This window comes from Lynx canadensis, chromosome A1 (genome assembly GCF_007474595.2).
Source record: "Lynx canadensis isolate LIC74 chromosome A1, mLynCan4.pri.v2, whole genome shotgun sequence".
Lineage (NCBI taxonomy): Eukaryota > Metazoa > Chordata > Mammalia > Carnivora > Felidae > Lynx > Lynx canadensis.
Window position 1 is genome coordinate 121,571,629 of NC_044303.2, and position 19,855 is coordinate 121,591,483.

The 19,855-nt window shown below is 37.2% G+C and overlaps 1 protein-coding gene across 2 annotated transcripts in view; it reads right to left on the reverse strand.

The window, feature by feature from the left end:
• LARS1 (leucyl-tRNA synthetase 1) overlaps window positions 1-19,855 on the reverse strand; it is a 75,759-nt gene that overhangs the window by 11,990 nt on the left and 43,914 nt on the right. For both annotated transcript variants that reach the window (XM_030320745.2, XM_030320752.1), the window contains 7 exons: window positions 18,742-18,805; window positions 10,720-10,903; window positions 8,872-8,962; window positions 7,531-7,671; window positions 6,330-6,470; window positions 5,968-6,078; window positions 2,300-2,410 (listed from right to left, as the gene is read on the reverse strand). In XM_030320745.2, coding sequence (XP_030176605.1) covers window positions 2,300-2,410; window positions 5,968-6,078; window positions 6,330-6,470; window positions 7,531-7,671; window positions 8,872-8,962; window positions 10,720-10,903; window positions 18,742-18,805 — 843 coding nt within the window. The remainder of the gene's footprint in view (window positions 1-2,299; window positions 2,411-5,967; window positions 6,079-6,329; window positions 6,471-7,530; window positions 7,672-8,871; window positions 8,963-10,719; window positions 10,904-18,741; window positions 18,806-19,855) is intronic.

Sequence of the window (19,855 nt, forward strand, 5' to 3'; positions counted from 1 at the left end):
CTCTCAACTGATAAAATCTTCAAATTTGAACAGTTGAAGGAAAGGCCTTGGACTCATGGTTTCCCTTATCTATGTTTGTTCGTTAATGAAATTATTGGCTCAGAATAATTATCATTTGAGGTATGATAAGACTAAGGCAACACCGAAAAGCCTGGAGGGACAAGGTTTTCAGATTTATAAAAGAAATAGCATTTTATCATTGTTTATTTAGAATGACTTAATATGCAAGCCCAAAGAATTCACTTTGACAAGGAATCAAACAAATGTGTGGAAATATCCCTTCAGGTAACCGAAAAGAATGAAAAAAAAAATCTTTTTTTAATTTTCTAAAATAATACATCTTTAAAGCTAGTTCAGAGAATAGTGAATTAATAATAAACAAACAAAAAATTTCTACAAATTAAAAAAAAATTTAGGTTATATTGGTACTGAGATAATCTGATAGCACATGAAAAACAATTTATTCTTAATTTTCTTGAACATGAAACAAAATATCTGCCACTCAAAATATAACCCTCGAGAGCCAAGCTCTCAGATTTACAAAACGCTTTTCGAAAAAGTTTCAAACCATTAATTTGCCTGGCAAGTCCCCAATATTACTGGAAAAAAAAATACTACTACTGAAACAATCTAACACTGGTTTTCTAAAAAGCCACCTCTTGGATCTAGTATCATTTAACTACAGAACTTGTCAAATGAGTTTTACTGGATTCTTTAAAGCACATCATCAAACTTAATTGCCTTTGCAATCAATAATGAAATATTTTGTTGGATCCACGTATTGACAATGGATCTGGCATTTTGACCAGTGGCACTAGCTAAGTAGGGAACCAATGAATTAGGGACATATCAGCATATATATTATAACTTGATTGGTGTAGGTCAATCCAAAATTCTAAATTATTTCTGAAACTTCAAAGACCATAGGCTCAGAGAGTTGATTTTGGTCTAGGAGAATGAAAAGGCTTTCCTAAGAATACGATCTACTCCAATACAGGACAATCTAGAATTTTGGTCTCCATCACGCAGGCATCTGTAGCCTAGAAGATTAAAGAATTAATCTAAGCTATAAGAATAACCACCATGTTCCAAGCAGAGTGAAATATACTAATTTACATTAAAAAAATTTACTAAGCCTACCTTTTGACAGAAAGTATTAAAGTGTGTTGAGTATATTACTTCATGTATTCCTCACAGCATTCCTAAAATGTAGGTTTTATTAATTTCCTCATTTTACAGATGAAAAACCATGTGGCCCAGAGAATTTAAGTGATTTATCTAAGGTCTCAAAACTAAGAAGTGATGGACAAAAAGGATTTGGACCAAGATCTATCTGATCCCAGAGCCTGAGATCAGCAGCAACATACAGCCATCTGTTTCTCTTTAAGAAATGCAATAAATCAGGGGCGCCTGGGTGGCTCAGTCGGTTGGTTAAACGTCGAACTTCAGCTCAGATCATGATCTCGCGGTCTGTGAGTTCGAGCTGCCTGTTGGGGTCTGTGCTGACAGCTCAGAGCCTGGAGCCTGCTTCTGATTCTGTGTCTCCCACTCTCTCTGCCCCTCCCCCACTCACGCTCTGTCTCTCTCACTCTCAAAAATGAATAAATGTTAAAAAAAAATTTTTTAATGCAATAAATCAGTTATTTCTCTGAAGAAAGCTAAGAGTCTAATGCAATGATTTCTCAACAGGAGAGGTGGGGGAGGGTGGAGCATATTATGTCCCCAAGAGTCATTTGGCAATGTCTCGAGACATTTTGGGGTCCAAACTTGAGCACGTGAGGAGGATGTTCTATTGCCATCTAGTGGGTAGAAGCCAAAAATACCGCAAAACATCCTATAATGCTCAGGATAGCCTCCCACAACAGAGAACTATCAGCCCACAGTATCAACAGACCACTGTTGACAAACTCTGGTCTAACCACTATAATCAATGTTTATCCTCTTAAGCAAAACCTATCCAAATGTACTACCTTGGTTCCAGCAACAGGAGCTAACAAAAACACCCTAATGTAAGCCAAAAACAATATGGTTCCCCCCTAAACAGAAAAGAAGGTAGAACATGAAGAGAATCATTTAGTGTAACAATTCTAAACTAGTTTTTCTTCCACAATGCATATTTTCATATACTCAGCAATTGTACAGATAAACCCCCAAAATGATTGCTCATTTGTCACAACCACTGATTGAAAAGTGCTATTTTAGCAGATTTCCTGGGAAAGACTATACTCAAAGTTCCCCCTTCCTTCTACCATCTAACCATTACTCACATAGTCACTGCTACATGAGGTCCACAGCTTACCTTAATCATGGCAACAAATGGCATCACTTTCTTCATATATTTCTTCAATTCTGGCAAACTGCCCAGTTCGCTAGCAATGATCTTGTTATCAGGCAATTTTCTGCTGTTGCCCTAAAAAAATAGGTTGGAGAAGAATGTGGAGAAAAGTATTTTTTAAATAATGCGAAATAGTACATGTACCTGCAGGAAGTTGGCCATAGGATGGTGGCCTCTACTAGTCTGTTAGAATACAGTAGAAAATGGTGCAGCCCCAAGCATCATGGGGAAATGAAACATGAATGTATAATATGGAAGGGAGTCTCCTATTCCCTCTAAATTTAAAGGATATATGTTTTTTGGGAAGGCAAAGAAAATAGGTGCATCCTGTTGAACATTTAATTTTCCCTTACACTTAAAAACACCTCCATGATTGTAACTTTAGATCTTATCTGGTGAGAAAACAAAATAGTCTTATAAAGATCTTGTTTGTCTCCAAACCTGTAAAAACATGTCATTAGTCATATCAAAATGAAAACTGCACAACCATTATACAAGACTTATATAATGTCTGCTTTTCAACACTCCTTATAAATTGTTACCACAAATGTGAAAAAAAAATAAAATCCTTGGCTATCAACCTATTAAAAAGACTATCATTTAGGAACGCCTGTTGATACTATTGGCTATCAACCTAGTAAAAATAGTATCATTTCAGTTAAGCGTCCGACTCTTGATTTTGGTTCAGGTTGTGATCTCTCACACTGACAGCACAGAGCCTGCTTGGGATTCCCTCTCTTCCTCTTTCTCTGCCCTTCCCCTGCCTGCACGCTCCCACGCTTGATCTCTTTCTCTCTCTCTGTCTCTCTCTCTCTAACTAAATAAACTTTAAAAATAGTATCATTTCGAACTACTGGGACCTTATGAAGATAAAAAGCTTCTGCACAGCAAAGGATACAACCAACAAAATTAAAAGGCAACCAACGGAATGGGAAAAGATATTTGCAAATGACATATCAGACAAATATCGGACTCAGATATCACCTCACGCCAGTCAGAGTGGCCAAAATGAACAAATCAGGAGACTATAGATGCTGGAGAGGATGTGGAGAAACAGGAACCCTCTTGCACTGTTGGTGGGAATGCAAACTGGTGTAGCTGCTCTGGAAAACAGTGTGGAGGTTCCTCAAAAAATTAAAAATAGACCTACCCTATGACCCAGCAATAGCACTGCTAGGAATTTACCCAAGGGATACAGGAGTACTGATGCATAGGGGCACTTGTACCCCAATGTTTATAGCAGCACTCTCAACAATAGCCAAATTGTGGAAAGAGCCTAAATGCCCATCAACTGATGAATGGATAAAGAAATTGTGGTTTATATACACAATGGAGTACTACAGGGCAATGAGAAAGAACGAAATATGGCCCTTTGTAGCAACGTGGACGGAACTGGAGAGTGTGATGCTAAGTGAAATAAGCCATACAGAGAAAGACAGATACCATATGGTTTCACTCTTACGTGGATCCTGAGAAACTTAACAGAAACCCATGGGGGAGGGGAAGGAAAGAAAAAAACAAAAAGGGGTTAGAGTGGAAGAGAGCCAAAGCGTAAGAGACTCTTAAAAACTGAGAACAAACTGAGCGTTGACGGGGGGGTGGGAGGGAGGGGAGGGTGGGTGATGGGTATTGAGGAGGGCACCTTTTGGGATGAGCACTGGGTGTTGTATGGAAACCAATTTGACAATAAATTTCATATATTGAAAAAATAAATAAAAATAAAAACAGTATCATTTCTATCTACTCACAAATAAATGCCTATATCATATATCACTAATAAGCAGAGTCCCAAATGTGCTGTCTGAATTTCATTTCATTTCTGCAAACACAAGTAGCCCCTTCTACAGAGTGACAAATGAAGCAAGTAGCCTTTTCAGAATTTTCAGTGACTTATTTTTTCCTTATTCCAAAAGCATGGCATCAAAACCAAGAGTTGGGAATGAATCTAAATGAAAAGTAGTGTATAGTAAAATTTCTGATAATCTATTTACTTTCAACTCTAACCTTTACTAAGGTACAGGGGGGAAAAAAACTTTCTCCACTTGTCAATGTGCTGTTTTAAAATACGTACAGAAGAGAAAAGAGGATACGAAACACTCCTTTCCCTTATGTCATCAAAATGGTACCGTATACAACGTAAGGACATCCTCCTTTATTATAAAAACTAATATTTAGCTCTTTTGGATGAAAACAAACATTTTTTAAAAAGCTGACCATTCCAAATAATGCCCAAAGATGATGAAACCATATGATATCTAGTCACTGATTACTAAATAAAAATATTAACCTCTCAAAGAATAGCCGTTTTTTTTTTTTTTTTAATTTTTTTTTCAACGTTTATTTATTTTTGGGACAGAGAGAGACAGAGCATGAACGGGGGAGGGGCAGAGAGAGAGGGAGACACAGAATCAGAAACAGGCTCCAGGCTCTGAGCCATCAGCCCAGAGCCTGACGCGGGGCTCGAACTCACGGACCACGAGATCGTGACCTGGCTGAAGTCGGACGCTTAACCGACTGCGCCACCCAAGCGCCCCAAAGAATAGCAGTTTTTAATAAAAGATGCATTTTTCAATATCTGCAACATTACATTCTGTATTTGGCTCTCCTCCTGCCTCCTTGAAAATGCTGGTATGAATATGTAACCCACTAGATGCAATTTCATTTCTCTACCTACCAAAATGGCTTTTACTTTTTTAGTTAGCGTAAGTGAAAATCTGCAAGCAATTCTACAGACCACGTTCTATTTCCATTACACACAATCAAATGAAGAGGCAGCTCTCCATAAAAATAGGCTCACAAGGAGTACAAAAACACTTGCTCTTCTCTTTCCATCAAATTTTACAAATTTTTAATTAAGTATGGAAATTTCTGAAATAAAAGCTCAATAAAATTCTCAAAAATTAAAGCTAAGAATTTTCCCTTCATGTTACTGCTTTATGCTTTGGCCATAATCACTATTTTTGTCTCTTAAGTGTACCTTCACAGTCTGTGTCTATCAATAACTGTTCCTGAGCAAAACTTCAACAACATATACTTAGTTTCTATTTTTCCAATGTGAAAGAAAAAAGATAGATGAACTTTTTTCTTTAGGGAAACTTAGAACTAAGTGTTAAGTGTTGAGTTTCCTTTAAATTCGACAATCATATTTAATAGCTATTTACCGGACGGAGCCAAAAACAACGAGCTCTCCATTTCTACGAGTAATTAGCAAATTAACCATTCTGTTTTAAATTACTCAAGAGCCAAGCTTCAGATTATTTTAAAACATAACTAAGTTAAGGCTTCATGAATCCCAGGGTTCAAGCCACAATCAACTCAAAAGGCAAACTCAGTCCTTTGGCTTCATAATTTTAACCACATATGAGAAAGTCTCATTATCTTTTAATTACATATGACTAGATCCAATTTGTTTTTGTAAGAAAGCTTCAGAAATGATAAAAAAAAAAAAAAAAGTAACTTTTCCCTCAGGATCCACTTAAGAGACAGCAAGGCTAACAAAAAACTTTCCGTGCCTAAAGACAATTAGACAAAGTCGCCCGTCTTCCTTCTCCCGGACATTGTCAGCACCCTCCAAACAAAACAGCACAGGCAGCACCCAACAATGTAGGGGGAAAGTCTGCAGAGAGCATCACCTCAAAGTGATTACGGAGCAGTGACAGGGTGATATGTTGCCAAGGAGGATAGCTCTTCGCCACGTAGATGGTGCAATGTGAAGGCTTCTGAGGCGGTTGCTTGTCAGTCTTCTACGGGGCAAAAGAAAGGGAAGACAACATTTCATCACTTTTGTATAAATCAAAGATGAGAGAACCCTCTTCTGGTACATACCACTACTGCCTCGGACGTTAACAAGCACACACGTACTACAAAACGGACTTAGCAGTAAAGATATCCTGACACATTTGAACAATAATTGTCTTAAGTTCCATTCATAGCAAATGTTACTGAACTAATAACTTTTAAAGAATAATCTTTAAAAAAAAAAAAATGACTTCACCTTCCCCTTAGCAGGCATCATATAGTTCTTGAGTCGCAATCTAAGGTCATGTGCTACTTCCATGAGATACTGTGAGGAACGTATCAAGGCTTCATCCACGGGACCCGCCAGAGGCCATGAAGCATTCATAATTGAGTCAGGCTTTAAGAAAAAAACAAAAAAACAAAACAAAAAAACAGTTCAGTGGGATTAAACAACACAACTATTTTATGGTTCTTGATTACATTTCCATACCAAGGCTACCATCTGTAATTGCGTGCTCGAAGTTCAAACCTTACTACCCATAACACACTTCCACAGCCCCTGATCTAATGTTCCCTAGAATTCAAGCTGTGAAGTCTGACTCTACATTCTTAATTAGCATCCATTTGTACAAGCGTATTAATACCCACACACAGATGCTCACTTTCAAAGAAAATTATGTAATGCTAATTTGCCTAAATTTAATCTTTATTACATAAATTATACAAACTCTCAGTTTTTATCCTATTAATACACCCAGTTTTGAAAGCATGGCTATTCAGGATATATATCATGAGCACATTTTTGCATTGTTCATGCGTTAGAAAAATACAAAGGAGTTTGGCTTATAAAGTTGAAAAGAAATTATTAAACCATCCAATCGGTTTATCTGCAAGCCTAGGAGAAATAATTGAATTTACCTTCACAGTAAGTAAGGATGCTAATATAAAGCCCTAAATATGCAGCCCTACATATGCCAGAAATTTTATATAAAACAAAAAAATTTATGCAAAGAGACACTTCTATCTTGTTAAAAGCTGCTCATAACAGTCATTTATATATATTTCTCAGGATTTTCACCTTTTAACAGTTGGAAAAAACAGAATTAGTTATCTATGTATTCAAATTAAATGTATTTTTAAAATATATTAAAATGTATTTTCCTAACAAGAATTAGGTGATAACAAGAATTTCCTAACAAGAATTAGGTGATAAGATGCGTAGTCCCATGTTTTTAAAATATACACACTGCGTGTATATAAATAAAGGCACATATATGATGTATTTGTCTAAACAGAAGGTAGCTTGGTTTAATTTGCTATAATGATTACGAGATGATGAGTCCAACATTAGCCTTGAAATATTCTTTTTCAGTCTTCTCCTCTTAAGTAACATTATTCTGTATTTATTTAAAAAGGGCCAAATCAAAACTGCCCAAATCTTAAATGTATACAGATACCTTTCCCAGGAGTGTCCAGATGTGCTCACAGAGATGTGGACAGAATGGAGCCAAGAGAAGGGTCTGAACTTCAATAAAGCGGAACACAAGGTCTCTGTGCATCCCTTCGATGGCTAATTCACGGTATTTATCTTTGGCAGCCTACAAAATTTGAAATTATTTATCATTTTCTCCCCATACTTCGTTAAAAAAAAAACAATAAAAGAAAAAATGCAGTACCTCTATTTTAATGCATTTTTAAGCTTTTAGTCTTTCCAAATTCCATAATGAATTTTCATAAAAGTTTTACTTCATTTTTTTAAAGAAATCTCTACACCCAATGTGGGGTTCAAACCCATGACCCTGAGATCAAGAGTCACAAGCTCTACCAACTGAGCCAGCCAGGCACCCCAGTTTTACTACATTTCTAACACCTTGCAATTAAATGTGTACCAATCATTGTCAAAAAATATTATGGTTTTATATTAATGATTCTCAAAAAAAAATTTTTAAGACATTTTAAAAATATATTAACAGACATAAAGGCTGCACAATTTAAACTGCATATTAAGGGCTGACGATGCTCTGAATAGCCTATAAGAAAGATATTAAGTATCAAAAATGGCTATAAATACGACACACTGCTATGTTCAGCACTTATCCTTATTTAACCACATCTATGAAAAGCAAGTTACATAAATCCCAATGTGATATTTTACAAAACTGATTGAGGAAACCTACATTTTTACTTTAAGCACTTGAACTGCCAAACTTGAGGAAATACTGACACCTTGTGGAAAACATCAGAACACGCTTGTTTTCAAACCAATGGCAATTAGTTACAGTTTTGCCTTTATGTTTTATCAATTTAAAATGTTCTCCTGCAAAATGTGGCTGGTTTTTAGACTTAACCTCTTTATTAACTCACAGCTCTACTAGAAACAGAAATACTTATATTACATGAACACAACCGAAAGAATATCAAAGAGAAATATTTAATATCACAATTACTTAGGAATTTAAAAACTGCTTGGGAACAATTTCAGTCTCCATTCATTCATTTTTGAGAGACAGAGACAGAGAGAGAGACAGAGCATGAATAGGGGAGGGACAGAGAGAGAGGGAGACACAGAATCCGAAAAAGGCTCCAGGCTCTGAGCTGTCAGCAGAGAGTCCGACATGGGGTTCGAACTCACGAACTGTGAGATCATGACCTGAGCCAAAGTCAGATGCATTCGACTGAGCCACGCAGGCACCCCGTCAGTCTCTATTTTAGTTATTATGTTATAGCAGGAGGGAAAAAGGGTGAAATACATCATATTCATACTAACACAGCTTACAGCTACTAAAAGAAAGGCCTACCTGAAATTCAAAAAACCCTGTTTTCAAAGCTTCTTTAAACATCATCTTTTCATAATTTTGATCTGTTTTTATAATTCCTGCATTCATCTCACTATTGAATAGGGAAAAAAAGATGACTGAGTTTAAATGCAAGTACACAAAAATATAAATAACTGCTGCGTATACTAATAAGCAGTATAATGAGAACGCCTGAAACATTTAAGACCACTCAACCACAAAACCAGTTAACAGCAGTTAGCGATGTCCTTGTTTAACAATTTCTTGATGGAAACTTTATCATGAAGCCCAAAATACAATATTTAAACAGCTTAACAAAGGAGCTAGTCAGATTTACTTGCTGCATTTTAAACAACTAACATTGGCTGTTAAAAAAATTTTTCTCATGCTACCTATGGCCCTCCTTTTTTTTTTTTTTTGACTTTTGTGTCAGTAATTTTTTTTTTATTAACTTGTTTTATTTTTTTTTAATTTACACCCAAATTAGTTAGCATACAGTGCAACAGTGATTTCAGGAGTAGATTCCTTAGTGCACCTTACCCCTTTAGCCCATCCCCCCTCCCACAACCCCTCCCGTAACCCTCAGTTTGTTCTCCATATTTATGAGTCTCTTCTGTTTTGTCCCCCTCCCTGTTTTTATATTATTTTTGTTTCCCTTCCCTTATGTTCATCTGTTTTGTCTTTTAAAGTCCTCATATGAGTGAAGTCATGACTTTTGTCTTTCTCTGACTAATTTCACTTAGCATAATACCCTCCAATTCCATCCATGTAGTTGCAAATGGCAAGATTTCATTCTTTTTGATTGCCGAGTCATACTCCATTGTATAGATATACCACATCTTCTTTATCCATTCATCCATCAATGGACATTTGGACTCTTTCCATACTTTGGCTATTGTGGATAGTGCTGCTATAAACATGGGGGTGCATGTGTCCCTTCAAAACAGCACACCTGTATCCCTTGGATAAATGCCTAGTAGTATAACTGCTGGGTCGTAGGGTAATTCTATTTTTAGTTTTTTGAGGAACCTCCATACTGTTTTCCAGAGTGGATGCACCAGCTTGCATTCCCATACCTATGGCCCTTCTTAATTTAGCCTAATCTGGCCCCAACTTGTTTGATCTTCTACTCTCCCCCCATATATGGTGCTTCACATAAATACCACGCTCTCCATGGCTTTCTCCTCTCTGTAAAAATCCATGTAGTTTTCAAGAAAACCCAGAACTCACAAGCCATCTCCTCTGAATTCCCTCTACCTATATTATCGCACTTGTAATGTGTTGGATATGTGTTTTCTTCTCCTGCTAGACTACAGTGAAGGGTCAAGTCCTATTCAACTTTGTAACACCAGTTCTTAAGATGGCTCCTGATGCAAAGATGATGGTAAGTGCTTTTAGAAAGAAAAAAAAAAAATGACATTCTCTTACCGTTTTAATCTACTTTTCATTTAACCATTCTGTCCTACTCTAATGCCAAGACAGCATGGTAAAATGGTAATGAGAATGAGCTCTGGAGAAAAAAGCAAATTCATATCCTCCATCTGAAACTATTAGTTTTGAGGCACTTTATAATAAAATACTTAATTTTTCTAAGCTTCGATTTCTTTAAAATAGAGCTAGTAATATCTTTATCACATAAGGTTGCTGTGAGGGTAAAATCAGATAATAGATGCGAAGAGCTTAGCAGAGTACCTAGAACAAGTAAGCTTTCAGTGAATAGTAAGCTTTCAGTGAATAGTAGCTATTATTAACATCTAATTTATTTTAGGAGAGGAAAAAAAAAAGAAAACTTAAAAATGCACAAGGACTAAGCAACTCTGAAGTACAAAGTGGCCAGAGTCCACAAATTACCTGGCGAAAACTCTATCATTGAAGGTGCTGGCAGGCCCGCTTCGGAGGCTGTCCCAGTTGGCAACCATTTCTTTTACCCACTCTACCCAGGTGTACAGACGGAGAATACCTGCATCTGCCATGGCTTCCACAAAGTTAGCATCTTCAACAGTATCACCAGCATCAGCCAGAGCCAAACGCATTCCTGCAGGAGGAGGAAAAAGAAAAAGAAGGAAGATCACTGATGATTTTAAAATGTGGTTGGTGAGGACCTGGGTGACTCAGTCACTTAAGCGTCTGACTCCTGACTTTGGCTCCAGTCGTGATCTTGCCGTTACTGAGACTGAGCCTCAAGCGGGGCTTGGGATTCTCTCTCTCTGCCCCTCCCATGCTCACGCTCTGTGTGTGTCTCTCTCTCAAAGTAAATAAATAAACTTTTAAAAAATAATTTAAAAACAAAATATGGTTACTAAATATCAACGATGTATCCAATTTGGTATACTGCAAACCTACATATAAATTAAGAAATAGCAGATGCTTTAAAGGACTGCATGGGGACGCCTGGGTGGTTCAGTCGGTTAAGCTTCCAAGTGTTGATTTCAGCTCAGGTCATGATCTCATAGTTTGTGAGATTAAGCCCCACATCGGGCTCTTGGCTCACAGTGCAGAGCCTACTTGGGATTCTCTCTCCTCTCTCTGCCCCTTCCCTGATTGTGCCCTCTCTCTCTCTTTTATAAATAAACTTTATAAAATTAAAAAAATATAAAAAATTTAAAAAATAATAAAGGACTGCCATGGATCTAAAACAAAAATAAAAATCACCAAAAGTAGGATCCACAATGTTGTTCAAATATTTGAATCACATGTATTTATTTGCATACACTTAGCATCAATAGCTGTTTCTTCTCAGGCATGCTGAGTTAATGAGATAAAGTGGTCTTTAATGAAGCAGGGGAAAAAAATGATAAACTGGCAATAGGGATCCCTATCAGCATCTAAGGCTCATTTAGAGGGAGCAAAACACTATATTTTAATGCATGAGTACACACACTGGTGCCTTCCATGTACAAAAATATATTTAATTTCTTATTTCTAAAAGCGATTCTTCTAAGCTTTCTAACAAAATTTTGCTTTCCAACCAGAATCTTTATTCTAAAATATTGAAAAAAAAAACATTAATAACAGCCTAATTAAGTTACAGGATATCCTTGTACAATGGAATACTATAATGCTGCAAAAGAGTGAGGAAACTCGATATGTATCTATATGGAATGATCTCAAATATGAACAATTAAGTGAAAAAGTACAAGTTCAGAAGAGTAGGTATTGCTTTCTACCATCTATGCCTACAAAGGAGGAGATGAGAACATGTCACATTAAGTTACGTATGCATTAAATATACATTATAATACACAAGAAGCTCTAAACTTTTAACTTTTTATTTCAAATAATTTTACACTTAAAGAAAAGGTGCAAGAGAATAGACATAAACATTAGACATTTAACAGGCTCCCCTAACATTAACAACCTACCTAACCATAGTTTCAAACCCAGGAAGTTAACATTAGTACGATAGTATTAACGAAACTACAGATCTTATTCAAATTTCACCAGTTTTTCTTCTAATATTCTGTTTCTGCTGCAGGATCCAATCTGGAAAAACACATTGCATTTAATCATTTTACCTCCTTGGTCTCCTCATATCTGTGACAGTTTCTTCGTCTTTGTCTTTCATGACCCTGACATTTTTGATGAGTACTCATCAGTTACTTAATAGAATTTCTCTCAACTTGGTTTGTCTGGTGTTTTCTCATGATTAGACTGAGCTTATAAACCTCTGGCAGAAGCGATGTTATGTGTCTTCTCAGTGCATCACTATCAGGGAGGTGCAAGATACTGATACGACTTTTTACTGGTATTGCAAGCTTTCATCACTGACGTAGTGTCTGCCGACTTTTCTCCACTATAGACTTAATCGTTTTTCCTTTTGTGATTAAAAAACATCTTGGTGGGGTACCTGGGTGGCTCAGTTGGTTAAGCGTCCATCTAACTCATGATTTCAGCTCAGGTCATGATCTCACGTTTCTGAGACTGGGCCCTACATCAGGCTCCGTGCTCACAGCACAGAGGCTGCTTGGGATTTTCCCTCTCTCCCTCCCTCTCTCTGCTCCTCCCCTGCTTTCCCTGCCCCTCCCCTGCTTGCGCTCTCCCTGAAAATGAATAAACATTTTTTTTAATAAAATAAAATCTTTGAATAAATAAATGTTTGGTAAAATTCGCCCCTGAAGACATCTGGTTCTGGACTTTTATTTTTTGGGAGTTTTTTGATTACTGATTCAATTTCTTTGCTGGTAATCAGTGTGTTCAAATATTCTATTTCTTCCTGTTTCAGCTTTCGGAGGTTATATGTTTCTAGGAATTTATCCATTTCTTCTAGGTTGCCTAATTTGTTGGCATATAGTTTTGCATAATATTCTAATTGTTTGTATTTCTGTGGTGTTTGTTATTTCTCCTCTCTCATTTATGATTTTATTTATTTGGGTCCTTTCTCTTTTTATCTTGATGAGTCTACTTAGAAGTTTATCAATTTTATTGATTTTTTTCCAAGAACCAGCTCCTAGTTTCATTGATCTGTTTCACTGGGGTTTTTGTTTTTGTTTTAGTTTCTATATCATTTATTTCTACTCTAATCTTTTTTTTAAATTTTTTTTAACGTTTATTTATTTTTGAGACAGAGAGAGACAGAGCATGAACGGAGGAGGGGCAGAGAGAGAGGGAGACACAGAATCTGAGGCAGGCTCCAGGCTCTGAGCCACCAGCCCAGAGCCCGACGCGGGGCTCAAACTCATGGACCGTGAGATAGTGACCTGAGCTGAAGTCGGACGCTTAACCGACTGAGCCACCCAGGCGCCCCTCTACTCTAATCTTTATTACTTCCTAACCTCTGCTCGTTTTAGGTTTTGCTTCTTGCTCTTTGTTTAGCTCCTTTAGGTGTAATGTTAGATTGAGATTTTTTTTGTTTCTTGAGGTAGAAGTGGATTGTTATAAACTTCTCTCAGAACTGCTTTCACTGTGTCCCAAAGGTTTTGGACCATTTTATTTCCATTTTCATTTGTTTCCATGTACTTTTTTATTTCTTCTTTTATTTCCTGGTTGGTCTATTCAATGTTTTGGGTTTTTTTGTTTTTTTTGTTTTTTAGGTTTATTTATTTTGAGAAAGAGGTGTGGGGAGGGGCAGAGAGAGAATCTCAAGCAGGATCCAAACTGTCAGTGCAGAGCCCAATGCGGTGCTCAAACCCAAGAACTGTGAGATATGACCTGAGCCAAAATGAAGAGTGGGACACTTAACTGACTGAGCCACGCAGGCACCTCAGGGCCCATTCCAAGTTTAATAGCATGGTATTTAATCACCATGTATTTGTGGTTTTTCCAGATTTTTTCTTGTAGTTAACTTCTAATTTCATAATGTTGTGATCAGAAAAGATGCATGTTACGACTTGGATCTTTTTAAATTTGTTAAGGCTTGTTTTGTGGCGTAATATGTGATCCATTCTAGAGAATGTTCCATGTGCACTTGAAAAGAATGTGTATTGTGCTGTTTTACAAAGGAATGTTCTAAATATATCTGTTAAATCTATCTGGTCCAGTGTGTCATTCAAAGCCATTGTTTCCTGGTTGATTTTCTGTTTAGATGACTTGTTCATTGATGTAAGTGGGGTGTTAAAGTCCGCTACTATTATTGTATTATTATAGATCAGTTCCTTTATGTTTGCCATTAACTGTTTTATGTATTTGGGTGCAGATATAATGGTTATATCTTCCTGTTAGACTGTCCCCTTTATTAGTGCACAGTGTCCTTCTTTACCTCTCGTTATAGTCTTTGTTTTACAGTCTATTTTGTTCAATATAAGTATTGCTACTCTGGCTTTCTTCTGACATCCATTTGCAAGACATGTTTCTCTATCCCCATACTTTCAATCTGCAGGTGCCTTTAAGTCTAAAATGAGTCTCTTGTAGGGGGTGCCTGGCTGGCTCAGTCAGTGGAGTGTGCAGCTCTTGATCTGAGGTTTGTGATTTGGGGCCCCACCTTCAGTGTAGAGATTATTTAAAAATAGAATCTTAAAAAAAATGAGTTTCTTGTAGGCAGCATATAAATGGCTCTTGCTTTTTTTATTCATTAGGTCATGCAGCGTCTTTTGATTGGAGTGTGTAGTCCATTTACATTCAAAGTAATTATTGATAGATATGTATTTGTTGTCATTTTATTACTTGTTTTGTGTTGTTTCTGAAAATTTTCTCTGATCGTTTCTTGTCTTACTCTCTTTCATGGTTTGTTGGTTTCCTTTAGTGATATATTTTGATTTCTTTCTCTTCATTTTTTGTATATTTATTAGTATTCTATTTGTGGTTACCATTAGATTTATACATAATATCTTCTGCATATCATGGTCTGTATTGTATTAAGTTGATGGTCATTTAAGTTTAAACCCATTCTTTACTTCCATCCCTCCCCATGTTTTAGGTATATGATGTTTTACATCCTTTTATTTTGTGAATTCCTTGACTGTTTTTTTTACAGATATATTCATTTTTTTATTGCTTTTGTGTTTGCTACCCCCATACTGTCATTTTTGGTCTTTCCTTTCCACTCAAAGAGTCCTCTAATATTTCTTACAGGGCTGGTTTACTAGTCATGAACTCCTTTAGTTTTTGTCTGGAAAGCTCTTTATCTATTCTTCCATTCTGAATGATAGCCTTGATGGACAGAGTATTCTTGGCTGCAGGTTTTTCCCATTTAGCACTTTGCATATATCATGTCACTCCTTTCTAGCTTGGAAAGTTTCTGCTAAAAAATCTGTTGATCAACTTATGGGGTTTCCTTTGTATGTAACCATCTTCTTTTGTCTTGCTGTTTTTTAATGTTTATTTATTTATTTTTGAGAGAGAGAGAGAGAGAGAGAGAGAGAGAGAGAGAGAGAAAACACATGAGCAGGGGAAAGGCAGAGAGAGGAGAAAGAGAATCCCAAGCAGACTCTGCACATCAGCACAGAGCCCAATGCAGGGCTCAAACCCACAAACCATGAGATCAGGACACGAGTCAAAATCAAGAGTGGGACGCTTAACCAAATGACCCACCCTTGTCTTGCTGCTTTTAATATTTTTTCCTTATCACTATATTTTGCCATTTTAACTACAATATGTCTTGGAATGGGTCTGCTTTTGTTAATTTTGTTGGAGGCTCTCTGTGTTTCCTAGATCTGGCTATCTGTTTCCTTCTCCAGATTAGGTAAGTTTTCAGCTATTATGTCTTCAAATACATTCTCTGCCTGCTTTTCTCTCTTCTTCTTCTTCTGGGACTCTATAATACGATTGTTACTATGTTTGATGGAGTCACTGAGTTCCCTAAGTTTACTCTCACTTTGCAGAATTCTTTTTTCTCTCTTTTGTTCAGTTTGATTACTTTCTATTACTCTGTCATCTAGTAATTACTTCATTCCTCTGCTTCTTCCAGCCTTCTGTTCATTTCGAGTGTGTTTTGCACTTTGTTTACTGCTGTTATTCCTTATCTCTGTGTTGATGGTCCCAATGATGTTCTCTACTCTTTTCTCAAATCCAGTGAGTATCCTTATGATCGGTGCTTTAAATTCTTAATCAGGCATGTTATTTATATCTGTTTTGCTTAGATCTCCAGCCATGGCCTTGTCTTATTCTTTCATTTGGGACAAATTATGTCTTCTCATTTTGTCTGAGTCTCTGTGCCTGTTTCTGTGCATTAGGAAAGTCAGCTAATGTCTCCTGTTCTTGAAGGTAAAGGCTTTATGAAGAAAAGCCTATAGTGTCCTACTGTGTAGTATCCCCATTTCCCCAGGACCTGCTGCTCCCAGGAATATCTCCAGTGTATGCTGCGTGTGCTCTGCTGTTTTTCCTGGCTGCTTTATCTTTCAGGCCAGTCATCTACAGATGTTCTCTTTGCCTGTTGTGGGCAGTGTTTGGTCCCTGAATGTGGTGCACTTAAACTAGGTGTGCTCTGGTCTGCTTGTGAAATGAAACCTGGTGCTTCCAGCACTAAGGCCTCATAAAATTCTCAGTTCGAGAGACATGGTGTGGGCAGGGGTTTGAGCCAGTCTTCTGAGGAAGGGGCCCTGCTGCACTGGGACTGAGGCAAGCATAACCAGGAGGTGTGGTTCCACCAAAATGCAGAGTGGTGGGGATTGATGTAAGCAAGTTAGGTGGCAAGTATCAGCACTGAACTAGTTCCTACTGGCGGCCCTGCGTTTATGCTGAAGGATGAGGAAGGGAACGGCACCTGCCAATTCCTTTGTTCCTGGAGGGGTCCCTCTGTGAATGCTGCCACTCCAGAACATGCTATGAGATGAGCAACTAACTTCTCCACTGTGTGTCCCGGGTGCTCTTCAGATCACTGTTTCCCTGCCATATGTCTGCATGATGTTTGCTTGCCTTCTCTCCAAACACAGCCCCAGTGTCCTCCAGGCTATTCCAGAGCCAAGCACAGTGACCTTTAAAACTCCAAACTTTAATTAAGCCCCACTGGATACAAGTACTCAAAAATTCAGGCTCTCTCGCTTTCCAAGCCCTTTGCTATAGGGATTTGTTTTCCCCATGTGCTCCCCTGTGTGCTAGTTTGTGTCTTATCCTTTTCCATGACTGCAGCTCCCTCTCCCCAACAGCGGTCATGATCTGTTTCTTTCCCAAACCATGTCTCCACACTTCCTACATTCTTCAATATGGCCCCTTCTCTATCTTTAGTTGTAGAGTGTGTTCTGCCAGTCTTCATATAGATTTCTGGGCTATTTAAGACGATCTGATAGTTATTTAGCTGTATTCATGGGACAAGGCAAGTGAGAATCCTCCTACTCTGCTGCCACCTTCTGTCTTCAGTACCTGTGTGCCCTTCAAATGTCCCCATCCTTATTGAAACATTTCCTTATTTTCTGGAACAATGTGTTCCATGCTCATCTTGTTATTTTCCCTACTCCAGCCTGCAAATCAGTCACTTCTCCTAGGCACCCCAGTTCCACTTATCAGAAAACTGTAGTTAGAAACCAAGATCTGAATGCCAGGTGTGCCTCTGCCACTGGGGTGTCACTGCTCATAAGCCTTCTTGGCACACACAGCTAGGGAAATGTGTGCACATGCACTAACCCACTGCACACACCAATGTTAATTTTTGCATTAATCTATCTATATATAAAATTAAAACCATTAGATATTGCCAATTCCAATCCAACACCACAGGCTGCCTTCTAGCATTCCCCCTTTATTATTTCCATCTTCTTTGACAGTGAGCTCTCATCTACAATAGATTTATTTGTTCAATCCCAGCACACACTGCTATCCTATACCTCACGCAAGAAATAGTCTTACCAATTACAGTACTGATGTGCAGTTCTTTTTGGTTTACAGTGTCCAGTCAAAGCAATGTTTCTCCAAGTTAATTAGGTTAGTTCTTTCCCATTCCCATCAGTATGGCCTCAAACTGTGCTAGCCATGATGAGAAGAAACAAGTGCCATGATGACCAAAGTAATGAATGGTTCCTTCAGGTTACACAGTGCATGTCTTCCCTTGACAAAGTAATGATCAAATGGAACAGTACTGAGGCCAAGGAGAAAAGACTGTTCTAAAAAATGAATGCTCCCAGGTTTAAGTGACCCATATTTATATCAAGTACGAAGCAAATACTTTGGAAAAGCTTTACAGTCAACATCTCTACAAACCGATTCTTTCATCTTTCAAGTAATAAGAAATTGAAGCAAGCCGAGTAGCAATTACAGTGAGTTTCTTTTTTAAAAAAGACTCTAATAGTCTTAGTTCAAATCTGTTCCTAAAAAGATCATGTCAGCAATTCTTACATTTTAAATATTACATTGCTTGTACACAAAGAAAACACGACTATTTTAAACTACTGTAAAAGCCAAAAAAAAAAAAAAAAGGCAGTAAAACTGAAACAATTTTAACTTGTTTTCTATAATCTGAAGAGAATCAGACCCTATATAATAGCAATAATAAAAAAGCATACTCACCATCCGCTGAAAATTTGTCGATAGCTTGGGTCAAAGTGAGGAAGTTGCCTGTGGACTTTGACATCTGAAATAAAAATCAATGACCAGGCATTATTAAGCATATAAGTAAAATAAACCAAATCAGCCAAATCAAAATACATGGGTTAGCCACAATCAGATAAACACAGACAAAAAATATTACAAAGAGGGAATGGAAAAGATACCTTGCACTAATTTTCCAGACATAGAAACTAAAGTCCGGTTACTAAGTGACTTCATTTCAGCTGCTTATAAAGAAGAGCTTTACAGCAATTAGACACCTTCAGAAATGAAAGGACTAGTGTATGAAGTCAGAGTTAGGCTTTTAGGGAACTTCCTGTCAATGGCGTCACAATAATTGTTTCTTCAAGCTGTGCTCTACCTGAGGGCACCACATCAAAGGAGGCACTGTGCACAGCCTATCAATCTTTACTATTTAAGAATGTTGTATCTTTATCATAACTTTGCTGATACCAAACAGAGGTGATTATCCAGTTTTATGCTACATGGCAATAAAGTATCTAGTTCTAAGAAATTCAGTACAGTGTAGAGTACAACAATGTTGAGACCAAAGAGAATGTCATGATATACCACAATTTACATTCATATACATATATACACATATATACAAACAGATAAATATATAACATACATAGTGTCACTTTGACTTACAAAGTAAAAATGAATTTAAGAATCAAAAGTCCTTGTTGATCTAACAAAATCTATAAATAGCCCATGCTTTTTTTTTTTTTTTTTAGTAGGCTCCACATCCAATATGAGGATTGAATTCATAACCCTGAGATTAAGGGTCACATGCTTTACCGACTAAGCCAGCCAGGCGTATCCAATAGCCCATGTTTCTAATCAAAGAGCTGTTTTTCGGTCTAATATAGAGATTATTTTAAATGAACTTTTTTATTCCCTTTCAATATTAGAACACTGGTTAAATGATGTTTCATTTTACAATTCAGACCATCTATTATTTGTTTAAATCTATGTCTATTCTCATTATGACAGATATTTATAGCAAAGAATACTGTTTTACCATTAATATTCCAACAGGAGCAGCAAAATTCACTAACTGTAACAAATCCAA